Below are 13336 nucleotides of genomic sequence, written 5' to 3'. Positions count from 1 at the left end.
ACCCATCATACCCTAGCCTGGTCCCAGATCTGTCCCACACCCTAGCCTGCTCCCAGATCTGTCCCACACCCATCATACCCTAGCCTGGTCCCAGATCTGTCCCACACCCATCATACCCTAGCCTGGTCCCAGAACTGTTTGTGCCGTGACAATGGCCTCTGTGCAGATGATGTATATTGTTTTAATTTCTGAATAATTGTGCTGAAAGAAACCACTGATGCCAGCTGGCAAGAAAGCACTTACAGATCTGGTACCAGGCTATACCTAGTAACAGTGTTAATTTTGGCAATCTTTTAGAGTATTTTAGTCTTAGTCATTTTGACAAAAATATAATTAAGTCTTAGTCAAATTTTTGTCATTTTGAATAATGATTTAGTCTAATTATTGTCCAAAGGAGTAAAACAGTGGGCCTCCTTGTCACGAGAATTTTGTTATCTCTATGGTTGAAGCCAACTACTTCTTAAGTCTTTGAATGATTCCCAAAAGGTTGTAAATCTCTTAGTTTGAATAAATTAAACAAAGACTCAATCCTGCAATGGTCAGCATATTTATTCATGAGAGCACTCTGCAACAAAATGGTCATACAATATTTTTATACGCACACGTTAGAGGAAAAATCCCACCCCGCTGTAGGCGGGCTGTATTTTTCCACTGTACATGTCTTGTAAGTTCACACCTGGGTCTAGCTCATGTTTTCCTCTGCTCTCCTGACCATCAGGTCACACACACATACGTTCTTATCATAATCTACTCCCTGCTCGGGCAGGCTGCATTCCTTAGATATCGCCGTCCTCAGAATATTCTGAAACCTTTTCATACTCTCCTTTCCCTGTGTGTTTTTTGAACCAGTCTCCTGTTATTGGTTTCAATCGTACTCTGTTGCTGGGATATAAACACATTTGATTAACTCTCTAAGCTCTAGTCTACTAATTAGTTATACATTATTAGTTTAACTGAGGGTGTGACATTTTAGTCATATCTTACTCACACATTTCTTTATCACTCCTGTAGCTCAGTTGGTAGAGCATGGCGCTTGCACCGGCACCGGTTGTGGGTTTGATTCCCACGGGGAGCCAGTATGAAAAATGTATGCACTCACTAACTAAGTCGCTCTGGATAAGTGTGTCTGCTAAATGATTAAAATGTAAATTTTAGACCACTAAATGCCCTTTCATTTTAGTCACATTTTGTCACATCACATTTGTATTGCCTCATAAACCTATAGTAAACATAAATCACTGACTTCCATGTGCACAAACATACATATCCTTGTCCTACCAACATATCTTTCTGCATAACATCATTTTCTTCCCAACAGCAGAAAAATGACAAACATATAAGAATGTACAGCGCCTTCGGAAAGTTTTCAGCCCCCTTCACTTTTTCCACAGTTACAGCCTTATTCTAAAATAATAATAATATGCCATTTAGCAGATGCTTTTATCCAAAGCATCTTAGTCATGCGTGCATACATTTTTACGGATGGGTGGTCCCGGGGATCGAACCCACTACCCTGGCGTTACAAGCGCCATGCTCTACCAATTGAGCTACAGAGGACCACAATGGATTAAATTGTTTTTATTGCTCATCAATCTACACACAATACCACATAATGACAAAGCAAAAACAGGTTTTTAGAAATTTTTGCAAATGTATTAAAAATAATAAACTTAAATATCACACTTACATAAGTATTCAGACCCTTTACTCTGCATTTTGTTGAAGCACCTTTGGCAGAGATTACAGCTTTGAGTCTTTTGGGGTATGAAGCTACAAGCTTGGATTTGAGGAGTTTCTCCCATTCTTCTCTGCAGATCCTCTCAAGCTCTGTCAGGTTGAATGGGGAGTGTTACTGCACAGCTATTTTCAGGTCTCTCCAGAGATGTTTGATCGGGTTCAAGTCCGGGCTCTGGCAGGGACACTCAAGGACATTCAGGGACTTGTCCCGAAGCCACTCCTGCATTGTCTTGGCTGTGTGCTTAGGGTCGTTGTCCTGTTGGAGGGTGAACCTTCGCCCCAGTCTGGAGCAGGTTTTCATCAAGGATCTCTCTGTACTTTGCTTCGTTCATCTTTCCCTTGATCCTGACTAGGCTCCCAGTCCCTGCCACTGAAAGAAATCCACACAGCATGATGCTGCCACCACCATGCTTCACCGTAGAGATGGTGCCAGGTTTCCTCCAGATGTGACGCTTGGCATTCAGGCCAAAGAGTTCAATCATGGGTTCATCAGACCAGAGAATCTTGTTTCATCAAGGTCGGAGTGTCCTTTAGGTGCCTTTTGGCAAACTCTATACGGGCTGTTGTGCCTTTTACTGAGGAGTGGCTTCCGTCTGGCCACTCTACCATAAAGGCCTGATTGGTGGAGTGCTGCAGAGATGGTTGTCCTTCTGGAAGGTTCTCTGATCTCCACAGAGGAACTCTGGAGCTCTGTCAGAGTGACCATCGGGTTCTTGGTCACCTCCCTGAACAAGGCCCTTCTCCCCCGATTGCTCAGTTTGGCCGGGCAGCCAGCTCTAGGAAGAGTCTTGGTGGTTCCAAACTTCTTCCATTTAAGAATGATGGAGGCCACTGTGTTCTTGGGGACCTTCAATGCTGCACAAATGTTTTGGTACCCTTCCCCATATCTGTGCCTCGACACAATCCTGTCTTGGAGCGCTACGGACCATTACTTCGACCTCATGGCTTGGTGTTTGCTCTGACATGCACTGTCAACTGTGGGACCTTATATAGACAGTTGTGTGCCTTTCCAAATCAATTGAATTTACCACAGGTGGACTCCAATCAAGGTGTAGAAACATCTCAAGGATGATCAATGGAAACAGGATGCACCTGAGTGCAATTTCGAGTCTCATAGCAAAGGGTCTAAATACTTACACTACCGGTCAAAAGTTTTAGAACACCTACTCATTCAAGGGTTTTTCTTTATTTATACTATTTTCTACATTGTAGAATAATAGTGAAGACATCAAAACTATGAAATAACACATTACTACCCGAAAAGTGGTAAACAAATCAAAATATATTTATATTTGAGATTCTTCAAATAGCCACCGTTTGCCTTGATGACAGCTTTGCACACTCTCAACCAGCTTCACCTGGAATGCTTTTCCAAGTCTCGAAGGAGTTCCCACATATGCTGAGCACTTGTTGGCTGCTTTTCCTTCACTCTGCAGTCCGACTCATCCCAAACCATCTCAATTGGGTTGAGGTCGGGGGATTGTGGAGGCCAGGTCATCTGATGCAGCACTCCATCACTCTCCTTCTTGGTAAAATAGCCCTTACACAGCCTGGAGGTGTGTTGGGTCATTGTCCTGTTGAAAAACAAATGATAGTCCCACTAAGCCCAAACCAGATGGGATGGCATATCGCTGCAGAATGCTGTGGTAGCCATGCTGGTTAAGTGCGCCTTGAATTCTAAATAAATCATAGACAGTGTCAACAGCAAAACACCCCCACACTATAACACCACCTCTTCCATGCTTTACGGTGGGAAATACACATGCAGAGATTATCCGTTCATCCACATCACGCGGCAGTTCGAACCAAAAATCTCACATTTGGACTCCAGACCAAAGGACACATTTCCACCGGGCTAATGTCCGTTGTTCGTGTTTCTTGGCCCAAGCAAGTCTCTTCTTATTATTATTATTGGTGTCCTTTAGTATTGGTTTCTTTGCAGCAATTTGACCATGAAGGCCTGATTCACACAGTCTCCTCTGAACAGATGATGTTGAGATGTGTCTGTGACTTGAATTCTGTGAAGCATTTATTTGGGCTGTAATTTCTGAGGCTGGTAACTCTAATGAACTTATCCTCTGCAGCAGAGGTAACTCTGGGTCTTCCATTCCTGTGGCGGTCATCATGAGAGCCAGTTTCATCATAGGGCTTGATGGTTTTTGCAACTGCACTCAAATAAACGTTCAAAGTTCTTTTTTTGTGGTTACTACATGATTCCATATGTTATTTCATAGTTCTGATGTCTTCACTATTATTCTACAATGTAGTAAATAGTAAAAATAAAGAAAAACACTTGAATGAGTAGGTGTTCTAAAACTTTTGACCGGTAGTGTATGTAAATAAGGTATTTGTTTTTTTATTTGTAATAAAATAGCAAACATTTCGAAACCTTTTTTTGCTTCGTCATTATGGGGTATTGTGTATAGATTGATGAAGAAAATGTTTTATTTAATCTATTTTAGAATAAGGCTATAACGTAACAAAATGTGGTCCGAACCGGCCTCCTGTAGCTCAGATGGTAGAGCATGGCGCTTGCAACGCCAGGGTTGTGGGTTTGATTCCCACGGGGGGCCAGTATGAAAAATGTATGCACTCACTAACTGTAAGTCGCTTTGGATAAGAGCGTCTGCTAAATGACTAAAATGTAAATGTAATACTTTTCGAATGCGCTGTTCAATAATTATATGGCCATGTAAATTCCTAATTTAGCCGAAATACAGCGAGGGGGGGAAAAAAGTATTTGATCCCCTGCTGATTTTGTACGTTTGCCCACTGACAAAGACATGATCAGTGGGCAAACAACAACAAAATCGAGAAAAACGCATGTCAAAAATGTTATAAATTGATTTGCATTTTAATGAGGGAAATAAGTATTTGACCCCTCTGCAAAACATGACTTAGTACTTGGTGGCAAAACCCTTGTTGGCAATCACAGAGGTCAGACGTTTCTTGTAGTTGGCCACCAGGTTTGCACACATCTCAGGAGGGATTTTGTCCCACTCCTCTTTGCAGATCTTCTCCAAGTCATTAAGGTTTCGAGGCTGACGTTTGGCAACTCAAACCTTCAGCTCCCCTCCACAGATTTTCTATGGGATTAAGGTCTGGAGACTGGCTAGGCCACTCCAGGACCTTAATGTGCTTCTTCTTGAGCCACTCCTTTGTTGCCTTGGCCATGTGTTTTGGGTCATTGTCATGCTGGAATACCCATCCACGACCCATATTCAATGCCCTGGCTGAGGGAAGGAGGTTCTCACCCAAGATTTGACGGTACATGGCCCCGTCCATCGTCCCTTTGATGCGGTGAAGTTGTCCTGTCCCCTTAGCAGAAAAACACCCCCAAATCATAATGTTTCCATGTTTGATGGTGGGGATGGTGTTCTTGGGGTCATAGGCAGCATTCCTCCTCCTCCAAACACGGCGAGTTGAGTTGATGCCAAATAGCTCGATTTTGGTCTCATCTGACCACAACACTTTCACCCAGTTCTCCTCTGAATCATTCAGATGTTCATTGGCAAACTTCAGACGGGCCTGTATATGTGCTTTCTTGAGCAGGGGGACCTTGCTGGCACTGCAGGATTTCAGTCCTTCACGGCGTAGTGTGTTACCAATTGTTTTCTTGGTGACTATGGTCCCAGCTGCCTTGAGATCATTGACAAGATCCTCCCATGTAGTTCTGGGCTGATTCCTCACCGTTCTCATGATCATTGCAACTCCACGAGGTGAGATCTTGCATGGAGCCCCAGGCCGAGGGAGATTGACAGTTAATTTGTGTTCCTTCCATTTGCGAATAATTGCACCAACTGTTGTCACCTTCTCACCAAGCAGCTTGGTGATGGTCTTGTAGCCCATTCCAGCCTTGTGTAGGTCTACAATCTTGTCCCTGACATCCTTGGAGAGCTCTTTGGTCTTGGCCATGGTGGAGAGTTTGGAATCTGATTGATTGCTTCTGTGGACAGGTGTCTTTTATACAGGTAACAAGCTGAGATTAGGAGCACACCCTTTAAGAGTGTGCTCCTAATCTCAGCTCATTACCTGTATAAAAGACACCTGGGAGCCAGACATCTTTCTGATTGAGAGGGGGTCAAATACTTATTTCCCTCATTAAAATGCAAATCAATTTATGACATTTTTGACATGCATTTTTCTGGATCTTTTTGTTGTTATTCTGTCTCTCACTGTTCAAATAAACCTACCATTAAAATTATAGACTGATCATTTCTTTGTCAGTGGGAAAACGTACAAAATCAGCAGGGGATCAAATACTTTTTTCCCTCACTGTAGATATTGCACATTACATACAAACCAATCAAACACAGAAGCGCAGAGAGGGAGAGAGTCGAGTCACTTTAATATAATATAATATGCCATTTAGCAGACGCTTTTATCCAAAGCGACTTACAGTCATGCGTGCATACATTTTTTTGTGTATGGGTGGTCCCGGGGATCGAACCCACTACCTTGGCGTTACAAGCGCCGTGCTCTACCAGCTGTGCTACAGAGTCTCAACTCCCCTAGCTAGCTAATGAGGTAACATGACTGAACAAGGTGTAGTCTAAACAAATGGTTAACGGTCCGGTCCTCAAGTAGCCTAGTTTTAGAACGGCCCGCGATATGCTTCATGAATGTAAAATGCGTCCCTACAATGCACAATAAAAATATGTATTTTTATTTGAACGGTAAGGGCTAGAACCAAACCATTTTCTCTGAGGAAAAGGGGGAGACTTGGCTACGCTGGCTACAGAACCTGGCTATGAAATGCAGTGGGGAAAGTGGGAGGGGTGAGCGAGACTACAAATTAAAAGACTGCCTACTTTTCTATACTCAAGGGATGAAAAAACATAGCTAGAATGTCATTTTACTATTAAACTCAATGCTGCTATTGTTTAAAATGTTGTACGGCAGCTTGTGTTTCTTAACCAGGCAAAGGCTAGCTGACTAGAAGGCTGGTGGTGACTGGTTAGCTACTTGGAAGCAAGATAGTTGCCTGCGCGATGTGTGTAATTCCGAGCCGGAGTCTGCCCACACTCATCGCTTGCTCCCCCACAGCTCACCAGCTGATGTAGGCTGTGTGTGCCGGGTGTGGCGCGTCCTTCCCATTGCTGAACAGAACTGCGCATCTGTGCTGCTAAAATGTATTGTGCTCATCACTGAAAAGCTCTCAATCTCTCCAAAAACTCTTGTCTAGTCCGATTTTAGTCACAGAGATAATTTTGTCTCGTTTTTAGTCAACTCAAATATTAAATCATTTTTGTTTAGTTATTTTTTTCTGGGTCTATTTAGTTAGTTATAGTCTCACCAATTGCCACTGTAAAATAGGTGTTTGACGAATATTGTAGTCACTATTTTTGTTGACGAAGTTAACACAGCCTAGTACCTACCTGTTATACCCCAAAAAACACAGTGAGTGAGCTCAATCAAATGCTCCCACTATAAATGGGTACTCTGAGATTTCACCTTGTACTTCCTGTCTGTAATATGAGTCTGTCCTCCTGTTGGTGTGTAGGAGGCTGTGATGGCACCATAAAGCTGTGGGACGTGGTGAAGCAGTACTGTACACACAACCTGAAGGGATCCTCTGGGGTCGTACAGTAAGTTACTGACCACCTCTTTACTCTGATCTGAACTGCTGATCTAGGATCAGTTTAGCCTTTCAGATCATGATTAAGATCAGCACTCCTACTCTGAGACACTTTATGAATAAAACCCTTGTAGATGTAGCTGCCTTCGATAAGTTGATACATTGACAACAAGACATGACTTGAATCTAGTTGCCAGTTTGACGTGTGGAAATGAATATTTTATATTGTGATTCAGCATGTTTGAGGGGATCAGTTTAAGCAAGGCGAGCCGCAGAATTGTTAATCTTAATTACATAATGAGTAGTTATTATGGATGCAATGTGGTTTGTAGATCAGTGATTAAGCGCACTGACTGCAATGATCTCAAACACTCCCATTGTCGTCTTCCTCCTGCCCTGCAGCCTGGTGGAGTTCCACCCAGACATAAGTCTACTGCAGCTCTTCTCCTCGGCGTCAGACTGTGGCATCAGGTTGTGGGACCTGCGCTCCAGCCAGTGTGTGTGCGTGCTGCAGAGCCACTACAGCCCTGTCACCTCCCTGGCCTTCACCCCCGATGGAGTCTCCATGGTCAGGTACTGTAACAATCAATCAATCTTTTTGCATCAACAGTTGTCACAAAGAGCTTTACAGTAGAGTAGACCTATATCTAAACCTCCTGTACTGTAGGACAGCTGAGCTGACTGGCCTCCACCTACCAGTCTCTGGCTAGGTTTCCATTAACTTGTCCAGTGATTATTTTGTTGTTGCTGACATTTAGAAAGTTTGCATAGAAAATAGATGCGACATTTGCCTGCTAGGGTGCGTTTCCAATTAACTATCTTGTGTCGATTAAATACAACTGGACGTAATGACGTCAAACCAAAAAAGTACCATCGGAATTATTCGGCAATCATTTATTTGAAAAACACAGTTTCCATCATTTGTTGCAATAAAGAAAAATCCATCCCTGTCAAACTGATATTTTTTTGTCAATCTTAAGAAAATGTCTCTGATATCTGCCGTTTCCATTATACATGTCGCAATAAAAAATATATATTTGACATTGCTTTTGTTGAATAAACCTGGGTCGATGGAAACCTGCCTTCTGACACCTATCATACCCTTGCCTGGTCTCAGATCTGTTTGTGTTGTGTTGCCCCAACTCCTATGGACCTCTGTGCAGATGATGTATATTGTTTTAATTTCTGAAAAATTGTGCTGAAAGAAACCGCTGATGCCAGTTGGCAAAACGGCACTTACAGATCTGGTACCAGGCTATACCTATCATAGCCAAAACAACACGGTGAGCGACCTCAAAGTCTCAACAAATCCTATTTTATGCTATTGGTGCAGTGTTGTCCAAGCTGTTCAATCTTGCCGGTCAAATTTAGCCAATTTGATCACAAATGTAACACGTCAAAGACCTATTATAAAATAAAATGCATTGTGAAAAGTCATGTAAAATTGCTTATAATCCCATTAATTCTCCCAACTGTTATATTTATTTATTTTGCGGCTCACCTGCAGTACCCCCGTGGACCACAGGTTGAAAATCATAGCTTTAGACCCCATCATACCTGATCAATTCATTGCGAGCTAGCTGAATGTTTGATGATTATTTGATTGCAGCTCTGGCAGGGACAAGATCTGCACAGTGTGGGATCTGAAGAGCAGGACCGCCAAGAGGACAGTGCCCGTCTATGAGGTAAACTCTCATACTCTACTTTCTTCCAGAGTTGTTTTAGACTGGCTTTTGTAACTAAAAGTTGATTGGTGTATCATCAGCCTAATTGCATGAAATGTGTTGCTTCCCTCGCCAGGCTGTGGAGAGTGTTGTGCTGCTCCCTGAGGAGGAAGATTTCTCTGAGATCGGGGTGAAAACTAAAGAGATACACTTCATCACGGCAGGCAGCAAAGGTATGTGCTTACAGTCCCGCTCCTGGGTGAAGTTCCCACTAGGTACAGATCTAGGATCATCTTCCCCAATCCTAACTTAACCATTAGTGGGGGAAAATGCAAAGCCGACTCAAGATCAGTGTCTAAGGGCCACTTCTCCTTACTCCAACAATCCCCAGGCTACATGGTGGATGAATGTGGAGGAGTCTGCCCACTGCCCACCAATATAGCTAGATAATACTGGATGAGACTAGTGTATAGTTTTAGCCGCCAATCAGAGATGATCATCATTTTATAGTTCAGTATCAAATTGTATTGGTCACATACACATGTTGTAGTAGGCCAACAGTTTAATCCTACTGGACTATCTTGAATATCATCTTCTACTCAATACTATTGAACCTTAGCCTGGTCTCAGATCTGTTTGTGCTGTCTTAGCAAGTCCTATGTGCAGATGATGTATATTATTATATATTGTTTTAATTTCTGAATAATAATGATGAAGGAAACCACTGATGCCAGTTGGCAAGACTGCACAAACAGATCTGGTACCAGGCTATACCTAGTACTTACCTATTATACCCAAAACAACACAGGGAGCAAGCCCAATCAAAGACCTCCACTTAAGGGAGTAACTTGAAACACTCTGATTCTCTCTCTCCAGGTGTGCTGAGGGTGTGGGATGCCAGCTCGGCCCGCTGTGTGTTCGCCCAGACGCTCCCCTCCGCCTCCTCCGCGGAGGGCTCAGAGGAAGTGGGAGAGGAGTACGGAGACCCCCGGAGCCTCACCTACTGCCTCCCGCTGCCCTCCTCCCTCAGGCTGGCCACGGTCACAGCAGAACATAACATCCTGCTCTACCAGCTGCCCTCCTTCACCACACAGCAACAGGTGGGTAACTGATAACAAGGTCTCTACCAGCTGCCCTCCACCACCACACAACAACGGGAGGAGGGGGGGTAGAAAGGGACACTAGGATTGTTTTTATTATTCAGAATCCTTTAGTTCAGATGGTAGGTCTTCTGTTTGTCTGAATGGTTTCACCCATGCTAATGGTTTATTTTGTTCAAGAGGCTTGCTTTTATGTTGCTGGTGTTCGTTCTCTCTCTCCACCCCCAGTTTGTTGGCTACAATGATGAGGTTCTGGATGTGAAGTTTCTGGGCAAGGGGGACACTCACATTGTCGTGGCGACCAACAGCTCCCAGCTCAAGGTGTTTGAGCTGGCCACCAGCAGCTGTCAGATCCTCTACGGACACACAGGTGAGTCCTCTGACCAACAGGGAGCAGCACCTCTCTGCTTGTCTATATGGGGTGGTCACTAGGTAGGGAGATTGAAACTCAGAATAAGAGAGTTCTCAGAATAAGTATCTGAATCTTTTCTTTTGAATCTGGCAGCTCCCTTCAGCCCAGTTCTAACATTAGTGCCAACAACAACATATAGTTAATATTTCATCCAAATTATCTCCTACATCACTGAATAGGAGTGATAAGATCTGTGCAGTTTCTGGTCAGTTATGAAGATTGACCAGCAGGAGGCAGAGTTGCTGTGTGAAACACTGAATCTCCAAACTGCACCCTCCAATGCATCTGTAGAATATCTCCACCCTGAAAGGATGTAACATATACAGTATGGAAGCCATGGAAGCCTTTTTAAACCATGACGATTGGAGGGATTATAGTTCAATTATAGCTGTGTAGGCACTTAAAAGAAGCCTGATGAACTGTAAACTGAGCAATCAATCAGACAGAGTTACTGTCATTCAGGATTAGAGACAATGATAGCTTGGTAACTGGTTGGTCAGGTTTGACGGTTTGACTGACATTGAGTGTTGCTCTTTTCTCACCTGGCTCGAACTTTCAAAAGGGTTGACCTTTTGAATTCTACTGATCTTTCCTTTCTCCTCCACAGATACCGTCCTGTCACTCGACGTGTTCAAGAAAGGTTCCCTGTTTGTGAGCTGTGCGAAGGTGAGGCTACAGACTGACTGTTTCCTTGTTTCATCAGGAGTGTTCACCATTTACGAATGGAAACCTCTCCTCAACCTTTTGTTAACATTAGTTAACCACAGAGTAGGATGGATGGAAACCTTTCCTCAACATTAGTTAACCACAGGGTAGGATGGATGGAAACCTTTCCTCAACATTAGTTAACCACAGGGTAGGATGGATGGAAACCTTTCCTCAACATTAGTTAACCACAGAGTAGGATGGATGGAAACCTTTCCTCAACATTAGTTAACCACAGGGTAGGATGGATGGAAACCTTTCCTCAACATTAGTTAACCACAGGGTAGGATGGATGGAAACCTTTCCTCAACATTAGTTAACCACAGAGTAGGATGGATGGAAACCTTTCCTCAACATTAGTTAACCACAGGGTAGGATGGATGGAAACCTTTCCTCAACATTAGTTAACCACAGGGTAGGATGGATGGAAACCTTTCCTCAACATTAGTTAACCACAGGGTAGGATGGATGGAAACCTTTCCTCAACATTAGTTAACCACAGAGTAGGATGGATGGAAACCTTTCCTCAACATTAGTTAACCACAGGGTAGGATGGATGGAAACCTTTCCTCAACATTAGTTAACCACAGGGTAGGATGGATGGAAACCTTTCCTCAACATTAGTTAACCACAGAGTAGGATGGATGGAAACCTTTCCTCAACATTAGTTAACCACAGGGTAGGATGGATGGAAACCTTTCCTCAACATTTTTACATTTACATTTTACATTTTAAAACATTTTACATTTACATTTTACATTTTTACATTTTACATTTACATTTTACATTTTTACATTTAACCACAGGGTAGGATGGATGGAAACCTTTCCTCAACATTAGTTAACCACAGAGTAGGATGGATGGAAACCTTTCCTCAACATTAGTTAACCACAGAGTAGGATGGATGGAAACCTTTCCTCAACATTAGTTAACCACAGGGTAGGATGAAATCCACACGTACACAAACACATGCACGCACATGGATACACACACACACACACACACACACACACACTCCCTACTAACCAGTATCATCTAATCATTACTATTGAACCCTAGCCTGGTCCCAGATCTGTTTGTGCTGTTTTGCCAACTCCTATGGTCATCGTTATGCCAAACGTGACAATGACCTCTGTGCAGATGATGTATGATGTTTTAATTTCTGTATAATAGTGATGGAAGCAAACCACTGATGCCAGTTGGCAAGACAGCACACACACACATCTAATACACACACTCCCTCCCTCTAACCAGGGTCCCCTCTCTCTCTCTGTACAGGATAAGTCAGTGTCCTCTCGCTCTCTGTACAGGATAAGTCAGTGTCCTCTCTCTCTCTGTACAGGATAAGTCAGTGTCCTCTCTCTCTCTGTACAGGATAAGTCAGTGTCCGCTCGCTCGCTCGCTCTCTTTCTTTATTTCGTTCTTTCTTTCTTTCCCCCCCAGGATAAGTCAGTGCGTGTGTGGAGACAGGATCCAGACAGTGGTCAGGTGTGTTGTGTGGCCCAGGGCTCCAGCCATGCTAACGCTGTGGGCTCCATCACCTGCTCCAGGTAAACCACTACACACCAGGGTCTCCTCAGTTCTGGCCCTGGAGGCCCACTGTGGATGCAAATTTCTCCAGTATTGGGAATGCCAATATCCAATGAAGGTTGTGTTAATCATCCATACTCTCTTGCTTGTGCACTTTCTAATCCTTCCCTCTTATCCTACGTCTGTCTCTCTCTCTTTCTCTCTCTCTCTCTATGTGTCTCTGTCTCTCTGTCTCTCTCTCTCTTTCAGGATGAAGGAGTCATTTGTGGTGTCTGGTAGTCAGGACTGCACCATCAAGGTGTGGGATCTCCCAGATACCATCCTGGAAACAGACAGTGATGTGTTCCTGCTGACCGCCCAGGTCACAGAGAAGGCACACGACAAAGTATGACACGTTTCCACAAGTACATATATTTATACCCTCTACTGTGTGGAGTCAACTCCTTGCACATCTAGATAGCCAATACATCTCTATTGCTAGGCAGGAACTTAAGTGATGTGTGTAATAAAACTGTTCCTTCTCCTGACCTCGGCCCACATTCCTCACTAATCCACAGCTATCCACCCTTATCAGTGACCACAACCAAGTGATTGACTTTTCCCTTACTTA

At 43.5% G+C, this 13336-nt stretch overlaps 1 protein-coding gene across 1 annotated transcript in view; it reads left to right on the top strand.

Moving 5' to 3' along the window:
* Positions 1-13336, top strand: part of LOC121568744 (transducin beta-like protein 3) — a 44182-nt gene that overhangs the window by 1635 nt on the left and 29211 nt on the right. The window contains exons 6-14 of the mRNA XM_041879142.2: positions 7241-7325; positions 7718-7888; positions 8925-9000; positions 9116-9212; positions 9856-10079; positions 10308-10449; positions 11099-11157; positions 12640-12746; positions 12976-13111. Of these exons, the coding sequence (XP_041735076.2) occupies positions 7241-7325; positions 7718-7888; positions 8925-9000; positions 9116-9212; positions 9856-10079; positions 10308-10449; positions 11099-11157; positions 12640-12746; positions 12976-13111 (1097 nt within the window). The remainder of the gene's footprint in view (positions 1-7240; positions 7326-7717; positions 7889-8924; positions 9001-9115; positions 9213-9855; positions 10080-10307; positions 10450-11098; positions 11158-12639; positions 12747-12975; positions 13112-13336) is intronic.

The sequence above is a fragment of the Coregonus clupeaformis genome, chromosome 7 (genome assembly GCF_020615455.1).
Source record: "Coregonus clupeaformis isolate EN_2021a chromosome 7, ASM2061545v1, whole genome shotgun sequence".
NCBI classification, from domain to species: Eukaryota; Metazoa; Chordata; class Actinopteri; order Salmoniformes; family Salmonidae; genus Coregonus; species Coregonus clupeaformis.
This window is presented reverse-complemented; position numbering and strand designations above follow the sequence as displayed.